This window comes from Coenobita brevimanus, chromosome 92, assembly GCF_032717465.1.
Source record: "Coenobita brevimanus isolate Jiangsu-jjx chromosome 92, ASM3271746v2, whole genome shotgun sequence".
Classification (NCBI taxonomy): domain Eukaryota; kingdom Metazoa; phylum Arthropoda; class Malacostraca; order Decapoda; family Coenobitidae; genus Coenobita; species Coenobita brevimanus.
Genome location: NC_137045.1, coordinates 22,457,806 through 22,481,808, shown reverse-complemented (window position 1 = coordinate 22,481,808; position 24,003 = coordinate 22,457,806). Strand labels below are relative to the sequence as shown.

The following is a 24,003-nucleotide window of genomic DNA, read 5'->3' as shown; positions in this document are numbered from 1 at the left end:
ACCAGAAGACCTGACGACCCGTCTAGCAACAAACTCTCATCTCTTTCCTGTCCAACTCTCTAGTGGAAGAGTTAACCATTACTCCCAGTCCTTCATTTATGCAACAGGTCAACTCTGGAACTGTCTCCTTCTGTCTGAATTTCCTACTTCCTATGATCTCCAGTCTTTTAAATGCACTGTGTCCAGGCATCTAGAAATGAACAGATCATGAATTTGGCTCTCTTTTGTATTGTTTTTGTTTTTTCTTGGAAGGAACAAGTTTGCAGGCTCCTGACCTTTGGTTCCTTCTTCCTTGCATAAAATAAATAAATAAATAAATAAATCTATATATACATATAGGTGGTAGGTGGGGGGCACTCGCCATCCACTCACTTGATGTAGTGCTCCTCTCGGGTGTCTGCCCTTTCCTCTCCTTCATCCTTCTTTCCTTCCATCCTCTTCTGTCTTTCCTTCATTCCTTCCTTGTCCTTTTGCCTACGGGTGACTTTACACTCCCTCTTCTGTCTTTCTTTCCTTCATTCTTTCCTCTTTCTTCTGCCTGCGGATGACTCTACAGTGAGTGACAAGCCAAATAGTTTCCTATACATCAGGAAACCATTTGCTATGCTGGGTGGTAACCATATAACCAAATTTTGGCGCCTGGTGGTTTAGCGGGTAATTATTGCGCTCCAATTGGATTGAGCCGGTGAAGGTTTATATACAAGGGGTGGTTGGGGTTGATTGCTCATGTAATGCCACTCAGGGATGAGTGAGGCTGGTCACTCTCATCTTAAATGTCGGGACCAACTGCCTAGCTCCGGGCTCTTGCACTCCTCATGGGGCAATGTAGGATTGGATGATGGATGTACAGTAAAACCTCGATACAACAGACTTCATTAGACAGGAATTCGCTTTTATCAGACTCGAGGAGCAGCGGGACTAAATTCCTATACATCGGAAAAAGTCCGATAACGCTGGAAGCAGTCCAGACTGCCTCACCACTTCAGCTATGTTCACCACAATAAGGTGAATAAAAGAGATGTTTATCAGTGTACAGTACAGTATTGTTATATATATTATACCATTTGATTAATGTACAGTACCGCAATGATAGTGAAAACAGTTAAAAAATCCTTGGTGCAATCTGGACTGTCTGATATATCGGAAAAAGTCTGGATCAGCAGGGGGAAGTCCAGATATCGCTCTTATCGGAATTTCCCTTTTTTCGGAATGGCTTGAGCCCCAATTAGTCCGTTATAGTGAGGTCTTACTGTATATGTACATACATACAGAGATAGATAGATAGATAAACAGACAGATAGATAGATAGACAGATAGATAGATAGGTAGATGGATTTTTTAAATAACAGAATGGAGGAAGGAAAAACAAGTGAATAAAAAAAATAATCCATACACCAGATTACTTTTTTTTTTTTTTTATGTGACCGACTCTGGGCATAGGCTTCACAGCCTGCTTTCAAGGCCTAGTAGTCCTCCTACGTACCGCACACCTCTACATGTCACCACTTCAGTGCTAACACCCACCGTCCATACTGAATACACGCTGGGGCTGTCTCATATAGGACTGGTGTATTTATATTAGCGGGGGTATTTTTACGACATGTCGGCAGGTCTTCTGGTAGAACAGTAAAGTCTGATATTTATGAAATTCAAATCCTTAAACTGTTCCCCGCCCCAGCAGGATTTGAACCTGGGGCCGTTAGGACTGCAGGGCAACTCTCTACCGAGTGGGCCACCGCCTGGTGTCCTCTGTTCATAAAATATCTGTAACAGTTAGGCTTGAACAGCTGTGGGTTGAAATTTGGAGGGAAACAACTCTGGGGAAGCGAGTTCCAGAGAGATGCAGTTCGGGGAATGAAAGAATTCTGATAGGCAGAAGTTCTGCAATATGGCTGAGTGACATTCCAGTCAAGAACACTACCAGATGCCCGTGTAGCACAAGGGAAGGCATGGAGAGGTGGTACCATGGACGCAACTTCGTCTGAGCATTTGCCATAAAAAATATCTGTAAAATAATGCAAGGGAGGCAACATTCCTTCTTACTTGCAGGGGAGGTAGTTTATTTGTAATGGCAGGGTTGTTAATAATTCTAACAGCTTTGTTCTGAATTTTGTCTAGTTGTTTTAATGCAACCTCTCCACATCCATTCCACATGGGTGAGCAATATTCAAGCTGAAAGCGCACATGACTCTTATAAATTATAGCTAACTGCTCATCAGTGAAGAAGTTACAGACTCTGTACAACAATCTGAGTTTTTTTGAGTCAGTTTTAGCAAGTGATCTAATATGAGAGGTCCAGCTGAGGGCACTGTTAAGTGAGATGCCAAGAATTTCAATACTTTTGGAGATGGGAATATTAGTACCACTGAAGGTAATGTAAGAATCTGGCAATATCTGTCTATTAGTAAATTGTATATATTGAGTTTTACTAGCATTAAATGAGATAAGGTTGTTTTGTCCCCATTCACTGATCGTAGACAGGTCTTGATTTATGGAGATGGCTGTACTGAGTTGAGAGGCTGAGATATTAGTTATTGGATTCAAAATGTTTGTAAATGGGTGTCTGAGTGTGAATGAACTATGTAGTGTTGAGTCATCTGCATATGAGTGGATGGGATTGTGGGTGACAGATAAGAGATCATTAATATGAACCAGGAATAGGGTTGGGACCAGAACTGACCCCTGCAGCACGCCAGCGTTAACTGAGTGAAAATTGAAATATACATCATCTACTTTTACTCTTATTTTCCTGTCACTAAGATATGAAGAAATCAAAGGAACAAAAGACGTTGGTCCATAGCAAGGGAGTTTGGACAGCAGGGAACGATGCCATACACTGTTGAAAGTTTTAGAAATATCAAGAGCTACTGCAAGAGTTTCTCCATGTACATCAATTGATTGATGGATGGTATGAGTTAGGAGATTGAGTATGTCAATAGTGGATCTTTCGTGGCAAAAAACAAACTGTCTATCACTAATTACTGTAAGTTGTTGGATTCAAGATGTTTAACAATGTGCTTATTAATTAAAGTTTCAAATACCTTACCAAGAGAAGATGTGACAGCTATTGGTCTGTAATATCCACCCAATTCCTTTCTTCGGAATTGGGTGGATATTGGCTTCTTTCCAAGAATTTGGGAATAAAGAAGTACGTATGCATAGTCTGAATAATTTAGCTAGAACAGAGGCAAGTTCCAGGGAACTATCTATCTATCTATCTATAGCCCGACGCCCTAATCCCGCAAAGGGTGGCCGCAGACAAAACGCTTCCAAGTCGCTCTGTCACCCACCATTTGACTACCCTCCCCCCAACTCACCCCCCCCCTCCCTCATATACCTCTCAACTCCATCCCTCCACCTCATCCTCGGTCTACCTCTCCCTCTCCCTCCCTCCACCTCACCCACATACACCCTCTTAGTCAGTCTTTCATTCTCCATTCTCTCCACATTTCCAAACCACCTCAGTGTATTTCTCCTAATCTTCTCAACCACATCCACATCCACCTCACAGCGTTCCCTCACTTCTTCATTCGTCAACCTGTCCCTCCACGTCACTCCACATGCTCCTCTCAAGTAACTCATTTCCACTGCTCTCACTCTTGACTTGTTCCCCTCTTGTAAGGTCCATGTCTCGCTTCCATACGTCAGGGTAGGGATCACAATACTATCATGCAGTGACTTCTTAACTTCCATACTCACCTCCCTATTTCTCATCACTGCTCTCAGTGTACCAACAACCTTCCTTCCCTGCTGTACCCATTCAAGCACTTCATCCCCCACAGTTCCATCCTTACTCATCACACTACCCAAGTACTTGAATGCACTCACATTCTCCATATCCTCACAAACCAACCTCACTGCACACTCTGTGACTTCATTCCTCTCAAACACCATAACTTTACTTTTGTTTACATTAACTTTCAGATTCCTCCTCCTGCACACTGTCCCAAATTCATTCACCAAACCTTGCAACTCCCATTCATCTTCACTCAACAATACTGTATCATCAGCAAACAGCAACACTGGAAGCTTCCAAATCTCACCCTCATTCATTAGAGCCACCCCCACATCCACTGCCCTACCCTGCACCTCCTTTACAACCCCATCCATGTATATATTAGACAGCCATGGAGACATCACACAACCCTGTTTCAGTCCCACATTAAGATCAAAGAACTCACTCAGCTCACCATCCATACGCACCGTAGCCCTAGCTCCCTCGTACATACTCTTCACAGCACTCAACAATTTCCCCTCCACTCCATATATTCTTAATACCTTCCACATACCTTGCCTATCTATTCTGTCATTAGCTTTCTCCAAGTCCATGAAGGCAGCATACACTTTCCTTCCCTTCTCTAGATACTTCTCCACTAAACATCGAAGAAGAAATATCTGATCTACACACCCTTTTCCCTTCCTAAATCCCCTTTGTTCTTCTCAAACTAGCTCCTCTGTCATATGCCTAACCCTATCAATGAGTATTCTACCATATATTTTACCAGTCACACTAAGTAGGCAAGTACCCCTATGGTTACCACATACTTCTCTCTCTCCTTTTCCTTTGTATAAAGGAACAATTATACCTGATTGCCAGTCCTCTGGAACCCTTCCCTCTTCCCAAGCCAATCTACACAACTTCCATATCCACTCCATAGCAATCTCACCCCCATACCTAAGCATTTCACCACACACTCCATCAATTCCTGGGGCCTTTCCCAACTTAATATTCTTCATCGCTTCCACTACTTCCGCCCTACTGATCTCTTCCTCCCTCCTCTCATCTCTTCTTCTCCCAGCCATTCCCCAACCACTTATACTCACACTGTTCTCACTCTCCACATTCAACAAATCCTCAAAGTGCTCCTTCCATCTCCTCAGTTTCTCTCTCTTCTCCACCAACAGGGAACACTTTTTTAAAACAATTGGCAGAATTCCACCTGGGCCTGGAGCTTTGTTGGCAGGTAAATTGTCTAGGATGGATTTTACGTATCTTGTCTGTATTTTAAGTGGGGCAATTTCGGGAGAGTCAAGCTCTAGTACTGGGACATTCTGGCTGGTATCGTCTATGGTAGAGTTTCTGGCAAATGTACAGGCAAAAATATCCGCTTTCCCATGCAGGTCATTTGTAATGTTGCCATCTGAAGATTTTAGTGGGGGAATGGAAGATGACTTGTTAAAATTTTATTGAAAGAATTCAGAGTTGACCGGAATATTCTATTGTCATTAGGGTTGTTAAGTAGTTTTGATGCTTGCTTTTGAAGAAAGATTCATTTAGCTAGATTTATTACAGCTTTTGCATGATTTCTAGCAATTTTAAACTGAGAGAGTGATTCAGATGTTTTTAATTTTAAGGAAGAGTTATATGCTAATGACTTTTGGGCTGTTGCTCTGGCACAGTTGCCATCAGATCAGTTTGGAGAGTTCGATCTTTTAGTGAACTGTTGACTTGGTATGAATAATCCATACCTGCCAGTATTAAGTCGCAAATGTGGGATTGGGTAGAATTGGGATCACTAGAGAAGAAAGACTGCCATGGAATGTCGGCAAGATAATTTCTAAATCCATCCCAGTTTGCCCTATCAAACTGCCATCGGGTCACCCTGACAGATTCAGAACGGGGAGGTGTGGGGGGGTTAAGTAATAAGGCTTTGATGAGATTGTGGTCAGAGGATCCAAGTGGTGACAGTACCTCTATCCTGTATTGATCTGGATTATTCGTCAAGAATAAATCCAAGAGATGGGCGTTATGGTCAGGATTATCAGGTATTCTGGTTGGTTGCTTTACTAGCTGGGTGAGATTAAACGATTCTGCAAACAGCTCGCACTCTAGACCAGCATCGTTAGTCTTGGCAGAATGCAATAACCATTCAACATTATGTATGTTAAAATCACCCAAAATGGTAATTTTCGTGCAAAGGGCAAGGTTAAGGTTACTCAACTGTGTGGATATGAAATCAAATACACTGGGTTCCGAAGAAGCATTTGGGGAGCAATAAACTACACAAATATATTTGGTAATATTTTGACAATTTAGTTTATACAATGAGTAATCAAAACTGGATGAAGTGAAGTTTAAAATGGCATCAACTGCATACTGGGATTTGATATAACAGCAGGTGCCGCCCTTGTTACGGAAGTCTGTATAGAGATGGTAACCGGGAAAACAAAATGGGGGATATATCAATACAGGGTGAGATTTGTGGTTCTGTGAGGAAAAGGGCCAAAGGGGATATGGACCGAAGGAAAAAATGAACTAACTAACCCCACTCCTATATCTCCTGAGGTTTTCAGCATTTCTGCAGTCAACCCAGACACACCTGCTGCCTTCCCCACCTGCATCCTGCTTATTGTCCTGCTCACAGTATCAGTATCAATTAAAGGCCAAGGGCCAAACACTGGATCTGCTGGCTCTATGCAAAATAACAATTTTGATCTGATTTGGACCAAACCTGATGGAATGGCCGAGTGTCAGCTAAGAGGCTGACACTGTTTTGGAGACCAAACGCCAAAGGCTCATCTCCCTCTGATGCAAATTATAACCTGTCCCAAGGTTTTCCAGCCTATGCACAACCAGACTGTTCCCAATCCTTCAGACATGGCTATTTTCATTATCACAAGAGCTTCTCTGACAAGATCAACACTAAAGGAAGAGCCTCATAGATCTTCTAAACTCTGCAGTGCACCTCGTCTCTTTTGTAATCTATGCCATCAATGCCTTACCTTACTGAACAATGGAGTTCTTAGTCATTCTATCCTTCAGTCTGTGGTTGGACTGAGATGTGCCCTCAGTCCACATTGCTAGGTGTTTGCTGCAGGCAAGTTAAACAGTTGAAAGCTTACTTACTAAGGGATACCACTAAAAAATTAAAATTAAAATTAAAACAAGAAAAGGATTTATCTTGTACTCTCTTACCTCATTCTCATAGCTACTTCCACTGCTGGTCGGACTTCCACTGTAGCTTCTGCATGTGCGAGTGCTATTTGACCTCGTAATCGATATACCACAACTTCTTGCGCAGTGAAAGTTGCTCCTAAGACTGAGTATGCTCCTATCGCTTCTCCTGCTTCCTCCTCTTCGGTGACTGAAGCTACTGATGTATTTCAAGTGATGTTCCACCATTTTGTTAAGGAAACCATTGTACCAGTGTGGTCCAAACAAATTTAGCTGTGAGAATGAAAAAAAAAAAAAGTATTTTTATTTTGCAGGTCATCATTTACCTCAGGACAAAAAATATCTAAACATAATTTATTTCCTAACCTGCCAAGGGCAAGTTAAAGCTCAAGCTGAGCCAAACAAGCTTGCACTTCAGATCTGTGCACTCCACATGTTAAAACAAAAGTACTGTATTTTTGTAGTTCCAAGCCCACTTCTTTACCAGTAGCAAGACTGTGTGGCACCTTAGACAGAGTCTTTCCAGACACTTTTGACACTATTCAATTAGGTCTCTGATTCAGCGGGCATGAGCCAATTAATACTGGCAGTGCACTGCTATCATAATGGAAGAATTACAGTCTCTGATAATCAAAATTGCACTAGAATCATTGGTTCTTGTAATGTACATTTTACAAACACAAGAAGATAAATTTCTGATTTTTCTTAATCGAGAGAGATACCATCTATTTCATTAAGCTAAAATCTGTCAGTAAAGTGACATTTTCAATACAGTTTTAGATATTCCAGTCTGAAACTTGCCCAACTACTCTAGTTCGAAGAATTAAAGATTGGCATTCATCATAATTTAATCGATCATCTGACAGAGATCAGCATCATTTACAGTAATGGCTACATTATCTAGCTGATCTTTTATATGTATGTAACTGTCAGCATACCAGTTCCTTCAAATGACTAATGACTTTGTGGGATATAATTTATGAAATTACAAATGGGCCACTAAAGACATACAGCTCAACAAAAGTTTCATTACACTGCAAACTGTTGGCCATCTTACTCTTAAGTGAGGTAGTCAAAAGCAACTTGCACATCAGAAACCTGTACTGTACTCTATGACACAAAGTCTGAATGGACATTGCCTCTTAACAATGCTTCATGCAACTGTCTTGTCTCATGCTGATTACTGTAATGGATTATGGATTGTCCTTCCCAGTAAACTATTAACTCTTGCCATGCTGCTGGCCTTTTGAGGCACAATGAAGGTCTGCACAGGCCAAGCTGCAAACTTCGTATGAGGTACAATTTACACAGATTATAATACGATGACTCTTGGAGTTTAACTTCCAAAGAATCAGCCAGGCAGGGTTTAAGAAGGTTCAGTCTAAGTTAAACAGGGCAGCAAGGCATAACTTTGGTCTCTCTCTGAGAACCCCAACTACAGTATTCTATTTCTAAGTTGTATTGGCTGCCAATAAAAGCTACAACAGATTTTAATCTCTGTCTTATAGCTTTCAAAGTTCTTATACTTGGCAAACTGAAGTATACTGTTCAGGTACTAAAACTTCCACTGCCATTCTCAAGTGTGGTACAATACTGTGAAGACGATACAGTACTTTGCACACCGCTGAACCGGATCTGCTTAACCCCTATACCACAAATTTCTCAGAGCACCTATCCCCAAAACCGCAATTAGTTTTCAACTTTCTCTTATTGTAATTTTTTCTTACAGATTTCAAGAGCTTGAATTTACACACCTGAAAATTTACATCTCATGCTCCCGTGTCCAATAGTTACCATACTAGCAACCATCAAAAATTTTAAAAAGTCTACTTTTGAATCTGCCACAGAATGGCTAATAACCATACAAACATAATTTCACAATATAAATTCCTAGGCATAAAACAAGGTGAAATAATCATGAAAGGAAAATAAAGTTTATAGTGGTGTGTAGCAAGGGAAAACCCCATGTGCCTGAAAACAAAGGGAAAGGATGCAGGTGGAGGGAGTGTGATGGTGGATGAAGGGAGGAAGGGAGATGTTGGGGGTGAGAACGAGTGGAGGACGGGAGGAAGTACGTTTCATACACACACCAGCTATGGTATCCAGGGGGTATATGGGGATATGGGTGGCTGGGAGGCCATAATGAGGAGAGGGCCCAGTGGGGCAGAGGTATGCAGGGAGACTGGGGGAAGTCACCCCCCCCCCTCTCTCAAGGCCCAATCCGGCCATTGTAATGGGGTGGATAAAAGTCCGCGTTGCCTAGAGGCAAAGTGGGGAACCTCTCTTTGGCTCAGTGGTAACGTGCACACGTATGATGCGCGAGGGCCCCAAGATCGAATCTCGGCCAGACTAGTGATTAATTTGTTAAGTTTCATTTCAATTGTTACATTGGTTGGCAGCGGTGTGAGATGTGAGGTGGGGCTTGGTTGGCAATTTGATGTTGGTCCTTGGTTAGCTGACGGCATCCCTGCCCTCATCCCAGGGATGGGCTGTTTCGGTGTGGTACGCAGCCTCCTCATGGTGGCCTCCGATGCTTACGCTACCTTGTGTGTTCGAAACTCACCAAATCAATCACCAACGGGAAAAAAGAGGGGTGTAATGGGGTGGATAAAAGTCCGCGTTGCCTAAAGGCAAAGTGGGGATCCTCTCTGGCTCAGTGGTAACGTGCACGTGTATGATGTGCGGGGACCCGAGATCGGATCTCGGCCAGACCAGTGATTAATTTGTTAAGTTTCATTTCAGATACTGTTGTTCCCATTGGCTTGGTCCCATATACGTTACAAAACAGGCGGTGCTACCTACCGTCAGTTTTTGGTAGGTCCTGTACCATCAACATAGGACTTTTTTTTACTGTATTTTCCAAAACTGTCATTCAGTAGTCATAGGTCTTCAGGGGTTAACAGCTACCCTTCTCTAATTGGCTGTTTTCCTACATAACCGCTCAATATTGCCATTATCCATGAGACAGCTGGCTTCTACTGACAATTACAGGGCAGCTCAAACCTTTTCTCTTTTCAAAAAGCTACAGTTTAGCAAGAGGTGTTGTGACGAATGATAACTGTGTAGAGTTTTGTTGTTGCCACTTTTGCCATATGAAGTTCATAATGTTCAGGGTGACCCAAAATGAATGCAACCCATAGAAGTGTGTGTCATTTATGCAACTGAAAAGAGATTTGCTTTATTTCTGCATTCATGTTAAGCTCAGCTGGTAACAAAACAGTCCTGAAAGTCTGGGTTTGCAGTTCAAATGGCCTGTTTTTTACGATCTTTCCAAAATGCATTCCAAATGACCACCTCAATGTCGCAGGTGCTCCTGAATGTGAAACTGTCATTAATGTGGACACACTCCTCTCTTGGGATAGATCTGATGCTGGCCGTGATTTCATTTTCAGGTCTCTGATTGTCTGGGTGTGGCTTTCATAAACATGATCCTTCACATAACCCCACAGGCAGAAATCTGGGGAATTTAGGTTGGGTGAGTGTGGGGCCCACTCAGGGTCACACTTCCTACTGATCAGTCGATCCCTGAATTGTTGCTACGTCAACGTTTGGTTTGAAGTGTGTGGGGTGGCCCAATCCTGCTGGAACCATTGCTCCCCATGAGTGATGCCCCTATGTCTTCCTAGTGTTATGGGCTGCATTCATTTTGGATCACCCTGTATGTGAATAAAGCTGCAATCATTGTAACTGCAAAGGTGCAAATGTGTTCTGAGCATTAGTGAATTTATTTGAAAGAAATGACACTTCTGAGAAACAAAAGATCACCACCACCACCACCATCATCATATTGTTTACAAAGGCTCCACCAAGCTTGCATGCACTGGCCTTGGTCACCTTAACAGCAGCTCTCCATGCTGCTCGATCTCTGGCAGTCTCCCTATTCAATCCCATTTTCACTGAGGTCATATATACAGTAGTCCCTCACAGTATGCCAACCTCATTGTATGCGAGGATCTATTTTTTTTTAAATTTTAGTGTATTTATTACTGGTACGAAAATTGAACTCATTGTAAGCGAGATGGCAGCGAAGAGTGGCCCAAATCCGGGGTTACCCCGAATATGTGACACTGCCCCCCCAAGACGCAACAACGGTTGCCTACACTCCGCCCACCTTGTGACGTCGATGATGAGCACTCGTCATGCGATGCCCAAATGCGTCGCTTGGAGGGTGGTGAGAGAGGTTCAGCAGAGGAAACACACGTACACAGAGGGTATACTCGCGGTTCCAGCTACATTCTCGTCTACTCTGAGGCTATTGTTTTGTGAGCCTGGATGTCTGCCCCATACTTGAGAATGAAGAAGTGCATCACCCAAGCCATGAAAATGGAAGTCATTCAGAAGAAGAAGAGTAGGAAGGGTAACACCACCATTGGGAAGGAACTCGGCTTGGCAAAATCAACAGTACGAACAGGAGGCCATAAAGAAGACTGTTAAGATGTATGGGACGGCGGCACTTGACGGGAGAAGCAGGCTGACCAACCAGGCAATAATTCTCATGGAGCGGTACCTGGCAACATACATCCTGAGGAAGGAGGAGGAAGGAGTTCCACTGAACGGGCGCTACATCAGGGACCAGGCCAAGATTTCTACAAAGCTGCAGCTCTGAAGCTTGGTGTCAAGAAACTATTTAAAGCCTGTGTGGGATGGCTATGAGAATTCCTCAAGAGGAAGGAACTACGTCACATTCGCCTCACCAGTGAGCGTGCATCGGTGGATGAAATGGCAGGCAGGGACTATCCAGCCATCCTAAAGGAGATAATCAATGAGGGTGGATACAGCAGGGACCAAAGTTACAATACTGATGAAACGGCCCTATACTACACGGCTATGCCGAAGTCTACTTATATCAGTAAGCATCAGCACCAGGCCTAGGGAAGAAAAATGAACAAGAGCAGGATAACGGTCATGTTCGTTGTGAACTTATCAGGCTCACACAAGATGCGGCCTGTTGTGGTTCATACCACAGCACACCCCAGATGTTACATGAATCTTCGCTGCATGGATGATAGCAGGGTGTACTGGCACAGCAACTCCAATGGCTGGATGATGAGCAGCATCATGACGGAGTGGCTGCTGTGGCACTTCATCCCTGATGCCAAGGCTAAATCCCAGGAACCTGGCATTCCCTTCATGGTGCTCCTCATCCTTGGCAATGCCCCGAGTCATCCAACCTGGCTAGCAGACCTCAGCAAGGAATGCAAGATCATTTTTTTTGCCACCCAGAACGACCTCTCTCATCCAACCGCTAGACCAGAAGTTAATTGCAACAGAGAAGCAGCTATACCACCAACACCACTACGATAACCTCCGCAGCAAGACCGACAATTCTCAGGAACTGCAGGCAATTCTTGACTTGAACACCGTTGGGAGTGATGTAATGGATACCGAGGATGGTCTGGACTCGCCACCCGCTCCACCTGCACCACCAGCTGCAACTCAAGATAAGACTGTTATGGCTTTTTGGCGGTCTTTCAACCTCAAGGTTGCCATCACCTTCCTGCTGTCTTCTTGGCCAGATATAACCGCTGCAACAATTAACCATGCTTGGCGCTTCCTCATACCGCACCTGTGTGAAATCGCACCGGGAAGCAGCTTTCAGTCCCTGGCCACTGGCAAGGCAGCCACTCTTATAACTGTACAAGCTGTGCCCGGGTTTCAGGCCGTCACGCTGGAGGAGATCAGGGGCTTACATTTGGCAGCAGTGGAGCAGGATTCCCAGGAAGTCGTGCAGTGAGTGGACGAGGCCGACATAGAGCAGGAGATCGCAGCAGAAAAGCCAGCAACACCAGTGATGGAGAGTGAAAATTTGTCCATGATGGAGATCAGCCAGGTACTGTACTGTGTGCCTTTGTTAAATCCAGGGAAGAATTCAAGGACATCGAATGCTCTCAGTTGCGAGTGGAGGAGGTGATGACTTCACTGGACAGAACCTTCCGCTACTACACAGACAAGCACAACCGGGAAGTAAACAGACGGAAGCAAACCCTCATCACCTGTTACCTGTGGCTTGAAGAAAGTGAGGAATCACTCCCTACAACATCAGAAGAGCCATATCCTGAGGATGATCAAGAGGATGTTGGGATGTCTGAGGTGTCAGAAATAGACTTTGAAGGGTTTATGAATGAAGTGAGTGCATTAGCTAGTGAAAGTGTCACAAGTGCTGGTGACAGGAATGGTGAGGAAGGTGGTGTCGGGTGGTGTGGTGGGTGGTGCAGGAGATGCATGCTAGGTGCCTCATCCTGTCTCGGATCCCCTTCTTACCTCCATCAAGCCTGTTGTCCTCTTGGGTTAAGGTTAGCAGCCATATTCTTGTTGGCTTACTTTATCTCAGATAATATGTCTTAGTTTCCCTGTTCAGTTCAATACTTAGGTCTGAAAGGAGTCTCATGGGTTGCCCATGAATAGGGTGGTGCCGCCCATATGTAAATTTTCCCATAAGTTTATGTATTCTGTGTACACAAATTCCTAGTATGTGACGTCCTCTGCCGCCTATACTCGCATACTATGAGTACCTACTGTACAGTATATATATATATATATATATTTAGTCACTACTCATTATACAATGAGGTTAAGTCAGGTCATACCTTAATGTACAACGATTTTATCATAAATCGGGAGATTGAAACACATTATAAAAGGGGGTTATGTCAACTCAACTTCCCAAAGTCACCTACCAAACACAGAAACAAAAATGACAACCCACCTTAATCACTTCCTGTGTCGGTCCAAGTCATCTCCAAGATCAAAACAAACACTATCACACCAATACAGGCAGCGTTACTCATGTACAGTAAATGATTGCAACATCACAACAATCACACATGCGTAACGTTGGCCTAGTGCTACACAATGTATAGTCCTACTGTAGCACGATGCTTGGCTGAGAGGTGACGATAGGAGGGGGGCACACGTGAACGAGTGGAAAAGACAGGGCTTTGAAAGGGTGGCAGGACAGCAACTGAACCAAAACAATGCTCTGCACACAGTGGCCGCCATCTTGCCTGAGACAAGCGACTGTCACCTTGCGGGTGCCTGGCTCTTTGTACAAAATTTTCCGTGGGCAATATCATTATAGTGGCAAATTCATCGCAAATCGGATTTTGGAGTGGAACTTTTCTGTTATCGTCGTAGCAACTTATCATATACCGAATCAATGTATAATGAGTAGTGACTGTATACAGTCAGTCCTCCCTTAACGCGGGTATTTGCTTCCGCACCGACATCATGTTACGCAAATATCGCGTTACAGGGACTCTTGAAAACCTTTATTTCCTCCTGCACCCCTGCCCAAACTCCACTTTTCCCCCTTTGTGGTGCAATTTTTTTGGTACTCCCCAATTTAAACCCACAAAAAGCATTTATATGGTTATAAAAAATACATTAGGTCAATAGGACTTCTTTATCTATTGTACCTTATGTAAGGAGAGAAGCAGACACACGTCGCCACAGATGAAGTAGAGGGGGAGAACACACACTAAAATCCTTCAAAGTCTATTTCACTAGCAACACTCCTAACATCACTTTCTAGGTCCTCCATAACTTCTTCATCCTGCTGTTCCTGGATATCCTCTCGCTGTAGACCAGCGGCAGCTTGCCCGGTGAAGTAATGAGTGATCAGTGGCTGTTTATGGCGGTTTATTTGGTCGGTGTGCATACGATTATAGATGCTGACTACATCAACTATCTGCCTGATCACGTTGTTACCTCTTGCAAAGGGAAGGGTCGCTGTCAAAGATGAACTCCTCAAGATACTCAGCTCGACTCAGGATTTGACTTAACACTTCACTGCTGGATTCACCTGCTGGCCTGGCCTCTCTCTCCTCTTCTAGCTGTTCCCTGTCTTGTCGCTCAATTCCTGCATAATCCAGTCATCTGAAGTACCACTGGTGTTCCTGGCAAGCTCCATCACCTCACCACAAATGGGCACAGAGTGCGCGACAGACACTCTTGCTGAGGCTGAACCGGCAGCCACCTGAATACTTTTACTTTTTGCTGTGCAAAAGTTGTGGAGCTACATGGTGCCATGTGTGGTTTACTGTGGCTGTGTTCTCCCCAGATTGCCAGGAGGTTGTTCACAGCATGTCGAATGTTGTACAGCTTCCAAAACTTGCTCACATTCACAACCTCCTCGGAGATGACTTCATCCTAGGCGGTGGTGACGGCAGCAGTGGTGATGGTGGCAGCAGCGGTGGTGGTGGCAGCAGCGGTGGTGGCCTCCGCGTCACTCCTTTCCTCCTCCTCCTGGAGTAGCTGCCGGACTTCTTCTTGGGTGTCTGTAGCAGTAAGCAACTGCCTGTACACTTGCCATTGACAGAAAAACTTCACAGTGGCGATCACTTCCTGGTCCATGGGTTGGAGAAGTGACGTGGAGCTAGATGGCAGAAACTCCACCGTAACATTCCTCTGTCTGCCGATGAGGAAGTATGGATGTGCAAGGGCACTGTCCATCAGCAAGATGACCTTAAAAGGCTGGCCTTCCTGCCTACAGTGGCATCTTGCATCAGGTACAATGCAGTTGTCTATCCAATCAGTGACAATGTGACTTGTCATCCATGCCTTCCTCGACTGCCTCTAATAAACCCGAGTCGATCATGTTCCATAAGTGGAGAAAGGCGCGTGGTTGTGTGGCATGGTGGATGACCAGTGGCCTCATTTTGCAACTTCCTGTAGCATTGCAATAAAACAAAACCATTACCCTGCTCTTGTCAGCTTTTCGTCCCTCTGCTTGTGTTGTTTTCTTGAAAATGTAGGCTGATGGCATTTTCTTCCACAGAAGGGCACTCTCATCCACATTAAAAACTTGCTCTACTGTGTAACCCCCCTCCTTGATGGTATCCTTAAAGATATCAGGGTGCTTCTCTGCTTGCATTTCGTTGGCAGTTGCCTGTTCTTCAGTCAGTTTAAGGTTCTTCAGCTTCTTCTGACGAACAAAAGACGACAGCCACCCAGTGGATGCCTTGAATGTTCGTTGAGATAACTTTACTGGTGGATATTTCCTACAAACCACCTCAAGAAAGTGGGCGGTCCATGTCCTCAGATCCATGGCTGACACCGGCATGTGGTTTCTTTCCAGCCGCTGAATGTATTCTTCTAGTAGCCTCTCCATAATGATCATGGCCTTTGGAGTGATGATGAATCTAGTATCTCCTTTGCCAGCACCAAAGTTCTTCATGCAAGCAAGGATGTCAGCCTTGCTGGTGTAGATTGTGTGGATGCTGGACTTGTTGAGTTGGTAGGAGTGTGCAACTAACACCTACGGTTCCCCGGTGTCTATCCGTCTGATAACCTCCATCTTCTCCTTGAGGCTAAGGTGAATCCTCCTTCTTTTCGGACGCACGCCACTAGGTCCAGCAGTTGCATTGTCAGCCATACTGAGCAGGGGAAAATGCGACATGGAGCTAATGCGGGCAGTGTGTCTCGCAACACGAGGCAAGCTGAGAAGGATGGTGTGAGTAGGAGTGAGCTGACTCAGGGAGGCAGGAGGGATTCTCCAAAGCCTAGGCTTGTTTAAATACGAGTGGACAGGAATTATGTTATCAGACTCTGATGACGGGCATGAACTCTGGCGTTGAATAGGTCCTTGTAATTAGCCAGAAATCTATCCACTATGGGAGGAATGTGCCCCTGATCTCTGTCCTCCCATCACATTCCTCAATTTGCTCTTTCAAACGAGCAGTGGCTGTCAGCAAGTCTGTGATTTGGTGAGATATTGGTTCACCTGGTGGGACAGGTAAGGGTTCCTGAACTTTGTTGTCATTGACTTGTTCATCTGTTTCCAACATCTCTGCAATGGTCGGTTCAAAACAAGTGACTGCGGAGATGCGGGGGCTTGCAAAAATCGTAGGAAAATAGCGAGACTCCTAGGAAAAAAACAATCCCTTGCCATCGCGAAACAAAATTTCGTGAGAGTATATATCGCAAAAATAGTGACTGTACTGTATATATATACATATAGATAGATAGATAGATAGATACTGTACACAGGTATACCCTGCTTTAACGATGCAATTGGTTAGGTAAAAAACCATCGTTAGGCAGGATACCGTATATCGGGGTAGATTTAACATATAAAGTAATGGGATGCGTTTTCAGTCCTGGGTTTCCCCTCCCCAACCAAGTCCAAGATGCACCTAAATGAACCCAAAAACAAGTTTGAAGCCAATCTAAATGGCCTACCTGCTGTAAACGAAGCTAACCTAAGCCTATCTATCCATCTATTACCAGACACCTTAATTCCATAAGAGGTGGCCACAAACCAATCACTTCCATGGATCAGCCAGAAAGATTGTTGGGAAACATTGCAACTATAAGTTGTTTTGGCAGGGGGGGACAGATGGATATGGAGGTGTGGGTGTGTTGCTTGCAGAGAAATGGGTGGAATATGTCATGAATGTTATGAGAGTAAGTGATAGGATATTGGTAGTGAAAATTTTGTTCGGTGGAATGATGACTGCATTTATATCGGCACGTGCTCCACAGGCAGGCTTGGATGAGGTTGAGAAGGATATATTTTGGGATGACTTAATAACGTGTAGTAGGTGGCAAGGGGGATGATAAGATAGTTGTTTTGGGAGGGGACTTAAATGGTCATGTAGGCGAAGCAGCTCAAGGTTATGAAGTACATGGGGGATGTGTGTATGGTATAAGGAATGAGAAGGGGAAAGGATACTCAAGTTTGGGGAGGCAACAAACATGATTGTGTGCAACACACATTTTAGAAAAAGAAAGAGTAGGTTAATCACGTACAGGTCTAGGAGAAACAGCAGTCAGATACTGTATATTATTTTCTGGTCGGGAGGGCTGATAGAAGGTTAGTGAGGTATGTTAAAGTTACAGGAAGCGAGAAGCAACTCAAGGTTGTGAAGGAGTGCATGGGGGATGTGCGTATGGTATAAGAAATGCGGAAGAGGAAAGGATACTCGAGTTTGGGGAGGCAATGAACATGATTGTGTGAAAAACACATTTTAGGAAAACAGAGTAAGTTAATTACATCCGTGTCTAAGGGAAATAGCAGTCAGATAGATTATTTTTTGGTCAGGTGGGCTGAAAGGAGGTTAGTGAGGGATGTTAAAGTTATAGGAAGCGAGGAGTGTGTGCAGCAGCACAAACTATTTATTTGTGACATGGTGCTTAAAGAACGAGTAATGAAAAAGACGACTTATGTACCTACAAGGAAAATAGGGAAGCTGGAAAACCCAAGTAGTAAGATATGTCTTCTATAGCGAGACGAGGAGAGTGGTGGCTGAACAGGGAGCCGTAGACAGAGGCATTAATGAACAGTACAGAGCACTCAAGAACAATCTCTTGAGAGTTACTGATATAATATGAGGTTGGACAAGAGGCCCACCAAGACAGTCATCTGGTGGTGGGACGAAAGTGTAGAAGCTGCAGTTAAGGAGAAAAGAAGGCTTTTCCAGGAATGGAAGAAGGGTGGTAATAAGGAGGAATATTTGGCTGCCAAGCGTTGGGCTAGAGGAGAGGTATACAGGGTGAAGTCTGAGTCACAGAGATTTCTACTTGATAACCTAAATCATGGGGAATGGAAAAATATGATATTTAAGGTGACAAATAGGATGAAGAGGGATAACTGGGATATTATAGGTGTGCAGTGAGTGAAGAATGATGAAGGAAGGGTAGTGGTGAACAGTGGGGATATTAAAGATGCATGGAGACAGCATTATAGCCGGTTGTTGAATGAGGAGTTTGACTTGGACAGGGAAGGTTTGGAGCCAGCAGATCCAGTGTTTGGCCCTTGGCCTTTGATTGACGCTGCTACTGTGAGTGAGGCAATAGGCAGGATGAAGGTGGGGAAGGCAGCAGGTGTGTCTGGGTTGACTGCCGAAATGTTAAAGGCCTCAGGAGACATAGGGGTGAGGTTAGTCACTGACCTGATAAATATGATTACATATGAGTGTGTTGTCCCAGGTGACTGATTGAAGAGTGTAATTGTAAATGTGTACAAGGGGAAGGGTGATGCCATGATGCCCTGGAAAGAGGAAATTATAGGGGTATAAAGTTTTTAGATCAGATAATGAAGATAATGGAGAGAGTTCTAGAAGGAATGATTAGAGAAACAGTGAATATTGATGAGATGCAGTTTGGGTTTATGGCAAGCAGGGGGACCACTGATGCCATATTCATTGTTCGACAGCTTCAGGAAAAATATATTGGGAAGAAAAGAGATCTGTATTTTGTTTTTGTTGATTTGCAAAAGGCCTTTGACAGAGTCCGTAGAGAGGTGGTGAAGTGGGCAATGAGAAACCTTGCCTTGGAGGAGCAGCTCGTTAGGGTGGTTATGGCCATGTTTGTGGGTGCTCGCACCCAAGTAAGAGTGAATGGAGATTTGAATGATGAGTTTTCCGTGAATGTTGGTGTGCATCAGGAGTCAGTTTTGAGTCCCTTGTTGTTTATCATGGTACCTGAAGCCCTCTCACATGACTTCAAATATGGACTCCCGTGGGAGATGTTGTATGCTGATGATTTAGTGTTGATTGGAGAGAATGAAAGGAAGATGGAGGAAAGATTTAGGAAGTGGAGAGATGGTATGGGGCACAAGGGCTTAAGGATAAATGCAGATAATACAAAAGTGATGATATCTAGGGTTGGTGGCAGTACTGTCAAAGATGAGGGAAAGTGGCCACATGCAGTTCGCCACAAAGGCGTTGGAAGTAATTCCATCTTGTGCAATGTTTGTGATAAATGGGTGCACAAGAGATGTTGTGGTATCAGAGGTAGACTGCGAGATAATGCTGATTTTATGTGCGCTGCATGTCGGGGAGAGCAGGTGGAGGTTGTCAGGTGTGAAAGGATTGAACTTGCTGGTGAGTCTCTTGAATGTGTGGAAGAGTTTTGTTATTTGGGAGACATGTTATGTCCTGGAGGTGGGGCTGGAGCTAGCTCTGTGGCTACAGAGAGAGGAGTGGTTGGAAGAAGTTCAGCAAGCAGTTGCCTTTCCTGACATTGAGAGGACTCTCCCTATGTGCTGAGGGGTTTTTGTATGCAGCATGTGTTAGGAGTGTGATGCTGTATAGTAGAGACCTGGGCAGTAAAGGAAGAGGATATTCGCAGGCTCAATGTACAGAAATGACAACGATTAGGTAAATGGGCAGCATGTCCCTGCGTGCAAGGTCTGGAGGGGCTGGGTTTATGATGGAAGAGTTGAGAGGTAGGATGGGACTGGAGTGTATTGGTGTTGTGATGGAGAGGTAGATTGAGATGGTTTTGGCATCTGGAGAGGACGGGGGATGATAATTCGGTGCAGAAGGTGAGAAGTGTTAATACTGGGGGTGGGGTTGCGAGGGGTAGACCGAAAAAGACATGGGACGAGGTCATTAAGTGTGACCTCAAGGTTAAGGGACTGAACAGGGAGGCTGCCACAGATCGTGCAGCATGGATAGCTGCCATTAGGTGACCAAGGCTGACACATGAAAGCATGTTGGAGCCTTCAAAAATGAACAAAAAAAGTCTCCCTGTCCTCTGCCATTCACTGCTCTGCTCCCAGCTCACACCCCTCTCTCTCATATACCTCTCCACTCCATCCCTTCATTTCATCCCTGGCCTCCCCCTCCCTCTCCCCCCCTCCACCTCACTCACATACTCTCCTCATCAGTCTCTCGCCCTCCATCCTCTCCACATGGCCAGACCAATTCAGTGTGTTTCTCGTAATCCTTCCGATCACATCCACATCCACACCACAATGTTCCTTCACTTTCTCATTTGTCAGTCTGTCTCTCCATGTGACTCCACATGCTCCTCTCAAATAACTCATTTCCACTGCTCTCACTCTTGACTTCTGTCCCTCCAACAGGGTCCAAGCTTCACTTCCATATGTTAGAGTTGGTATCGCAATACTGTTATGTAGTAGCTTTTTCGCTTCCACGCTCACTCCCTGTTTCTTATCACTGCTTTTAAGGAACCAGCAACCTTTCTTCCCTGTTGCACCCATTCAAGCACTTCACCCTCTAAACTTCCATCTTTACTCATCATACTACCCAAGTACTTAAACGCACTCACATTCTCCATTTCCTCCACACCCAACCTCACTGTACAGTCACTGACGTCACTTCTCTCAAAGACCATAACTTTACTCTTCCCGACATTCACCTTTAGATTCCGTTTCTTACACACTCTCCCAAAGTCATCCACCAAGCCTTGCAGTTCCCCTTCATCTTCAGTTAACAAAACAGTATCATCTGCAAACAACACTGCCCTCTCTCACTAGGGCCACTCCAACATTCACGGCCCTACCCTCTATCTCTTTTATAACCCCATTCATATACACCTGTAAATAACTCACTAAAACCAAGAAATCTGAAATTGTCATATATTAGTCTGGAAAAAATCAAGCTTAGTTAACTGTACCCCAAAATGACAATGTTTACCCCACCTATGGCTAAAACACAATAATCTAAGTCTAAACACAGTTTATAAATAAACCTGAACACACAATTTTAGTCTAAAATATCATCAAAATTGGAAAAACAAAAAAAAATCAAGACACATCGTTAAACCGGGGTTTGACCATTGTTAGGCTGGGTATGGTGGTATTTTTACCTCCACTGTAAAGCCGGGGCATCGCATCTAGGGCTATCGTACATCAATGTACACCTGCATTTATATATATATATAATATATACATAGATAAAAATGGTAGATTACTAATGGAGAATGGAGAAAAAGTGAGCAGATGGAGAGAACACTTTAAGGAATTGTTGAACATAGAGGATGGAAGTAATGCGAGTATAAGTGGCTGGGGAATGGCTGGGAGAAGGAGGGAGGTCAGAAGACAGGAAGAAATCAGTAGGATAGAAGTTGTGGAAGCAATGAAGAAAGTTAAATCGGGGAAAGCCCCAGGAATTGATGAAGTGTGTGGTGAAATGCTGAAGCATGGGGGAGAGATAGTAGTAGAATGGATGTGGAAGTTGTGCAGATTGGCCTGGGAGGAAAGTAAGATAGTAGTAGAATGGATGTGGAAGTTGTGCAGATTGGCCTGGGAGGAAAGTAGAGTCCTGGAGGATTGGAAGTCAGGTATAATTATTCCCTTGTACAAAGGAAACGGGGAAAAAGAAGTGTGTGGTAATCGTAGGGGCATTTGTCTTCTTAGTATAATAGGAAAAGTGTAAGGTAGGATACTTATTGACAGAGTTAGAGAAAGAACAGAGAAATTAATTGAAGAGGAACAGGGAGGCTTTAGGAAGGGAAGAGGTTGTGTAGATCAGATATTCATTCTTAGATCTTTAGTGGAAAAGTTTCTAGAGAAGGGAAAGAAGTTGTATGCAGCTTTCATGGATTTGGAGAAAGCATATGACAGGGTGGATAGACAAGGACTGTGGAAAGTGTTAGAATATATGGAGTAGATGGGAAGTTGTTGAATGCTGTGAAGAGTATGTATGATGGTGCGAAGGCTGCAGTGTGTGTGGATGGTGAACTAAGTGAATTTTTCTCTCTGAAAGTTGGGTTGAAACAGGGATGTGTCATGTCTCCAAGGTTCTTCAATCTGTACATGGATGGGGTAATAAAAGAGGTACAAGGTAGGGTAGTGGATGCTGGAGTGGCCCTGGTGAGAGAGGATAGTGTTTGGAAATTCCCTGTACTGTTTTTTGCAGATGATACTGTGTTGTTGAGTGAAGATGAAGGGGAGCTGCAAGGCTTGGTGGATGAGTTTGGGAGAGTGTGTAAGAAACAGAATCTAAATGTGAATGTAGGGAAGAGTAAAGTGATGGTCTTTGAGAGAGGTGAAGTCAGTGAATGTACAGCGAGGTTGGATGGTGAGGAATTGGAAAATGTGAGTACGTTTAAGTACTTGGGCAGTGTGGTGAGTAAGGATGGAGGTTTGGAGGGTGAAGGTTACAGCAGGGAAGAAAGGTTGCTGGTTCTTCGAAAGCAGTGATAAGAAACAGGGAAGTGAGCACAGAAGTGAAAAAGTTACATGACAGTATTGCGATACCAACTCTAACATATGGAAGTGAAGCTTGGACGTTGTTGGAAGGACACAAGTCAAGAGTGAGAGCAGTGGAAATGAGTTATTTAAGAGGAGCCTGTGGAGTCACATGGAGAGATAGGCTGACGAATGAGGATATAGAGGAGCGTTGTGGTGTGGATGTGGATGTGAGAGGAAGCGTTATGAGGAATACAATGAGGTGGTTTGGCCATGTGGAGAGGATGGAGGGTGAAAGACTGACGAAGAGAGTGTATGTGAGTGAGGTGGAGGGGGGAAGAGGGAGGGGGAGGACGAGGATGAGATGGAGGGATGGGGTGGAGAGGTATATAAGAGAGGGGGGTGTGAGCTGGGAGCAAGGCAGTGAAATGGCGGGGGACAGGGTGACTTGGAGGCGATTTGTTTGTGGCCACCCCAAACGGGATTGAGGCGTCTGGCAATAGACAGATAGATAGATAGATAGATAGATATATATATATATATATATATATATATATATATAGTAATCCCTCCAATATCCGATGTAACAGGGCCATAGGCAGGTCCGGATAGTGGTCCTGTCCGGATATTGGGTCCCAGCTTATGGACTTGTACTTATGGACCCTAACTCAGAGAAACATCTATACAACTCCCTCTGGACACGCATAGCACCTATTTAAGACCCAAATCACACCAATAAGGGACATAAAAGACTGAAATAAATGCAAAAGAACCATAAAATGAGGTTTTAGAGGTGAGTTTATACAATATTAAACATTCTGGGTACTTACAAGTCCCTGGCTCCTGGACTGGTTTGAATCGCCAGTTTGCAGTCCACAGTCAATTCTTCGCACTCTAAATTCTAATTTCTTGACACTGCACAACACTGTAAATTCCTGTGTGTTCTAGTCGCAAGGTATTGCAGTTTATTCACTGTTTATTCACAAAAAACAAGCACCTGTGGCATGCACTGCTATGAGCATCTGCTCTCGATCGGAGTTAAGCTGTGACTGTTGATGATGGCGGGGTAACAGAGTTGCCAGATCGCAATGGCCACATTACTAATCTCCTCAACTTTCATTACCAAATTTAACTTTTCATTACCAAATTCATAAAGATAGCATTTATTCTTCACTAATTATATATACAAGTGGAAATACATGTAATCACTCTCCTTATAATTAACACC

At 44.1% G+C, this 24,003-nt stretch overlaps 1 protein-coding gene across 1 annotated transcript in view; it reads right to left on the bottom strand.

Annotated features, from left to right (window-relative positions):
* Window positions 1-24,003, bottom strand: part of LOC145412139 (protein unc-13 homolog 4B-like) — a 789,854-nt gene that overhangs the window by 519,030 nt on the left and 246,821 nt on the right. Inside the window, exon 8 of the mRNA XM_080282072.1 lies at window positions 6,917-7,168. Within this exon, the coding sequence (XP_080138198.1) occupies window positions 6,917-7,168 (252 nt within the window). The remainder of the gene's footprint in view (window positions 1-6,916; window positions 7,169-24,003) is intronic.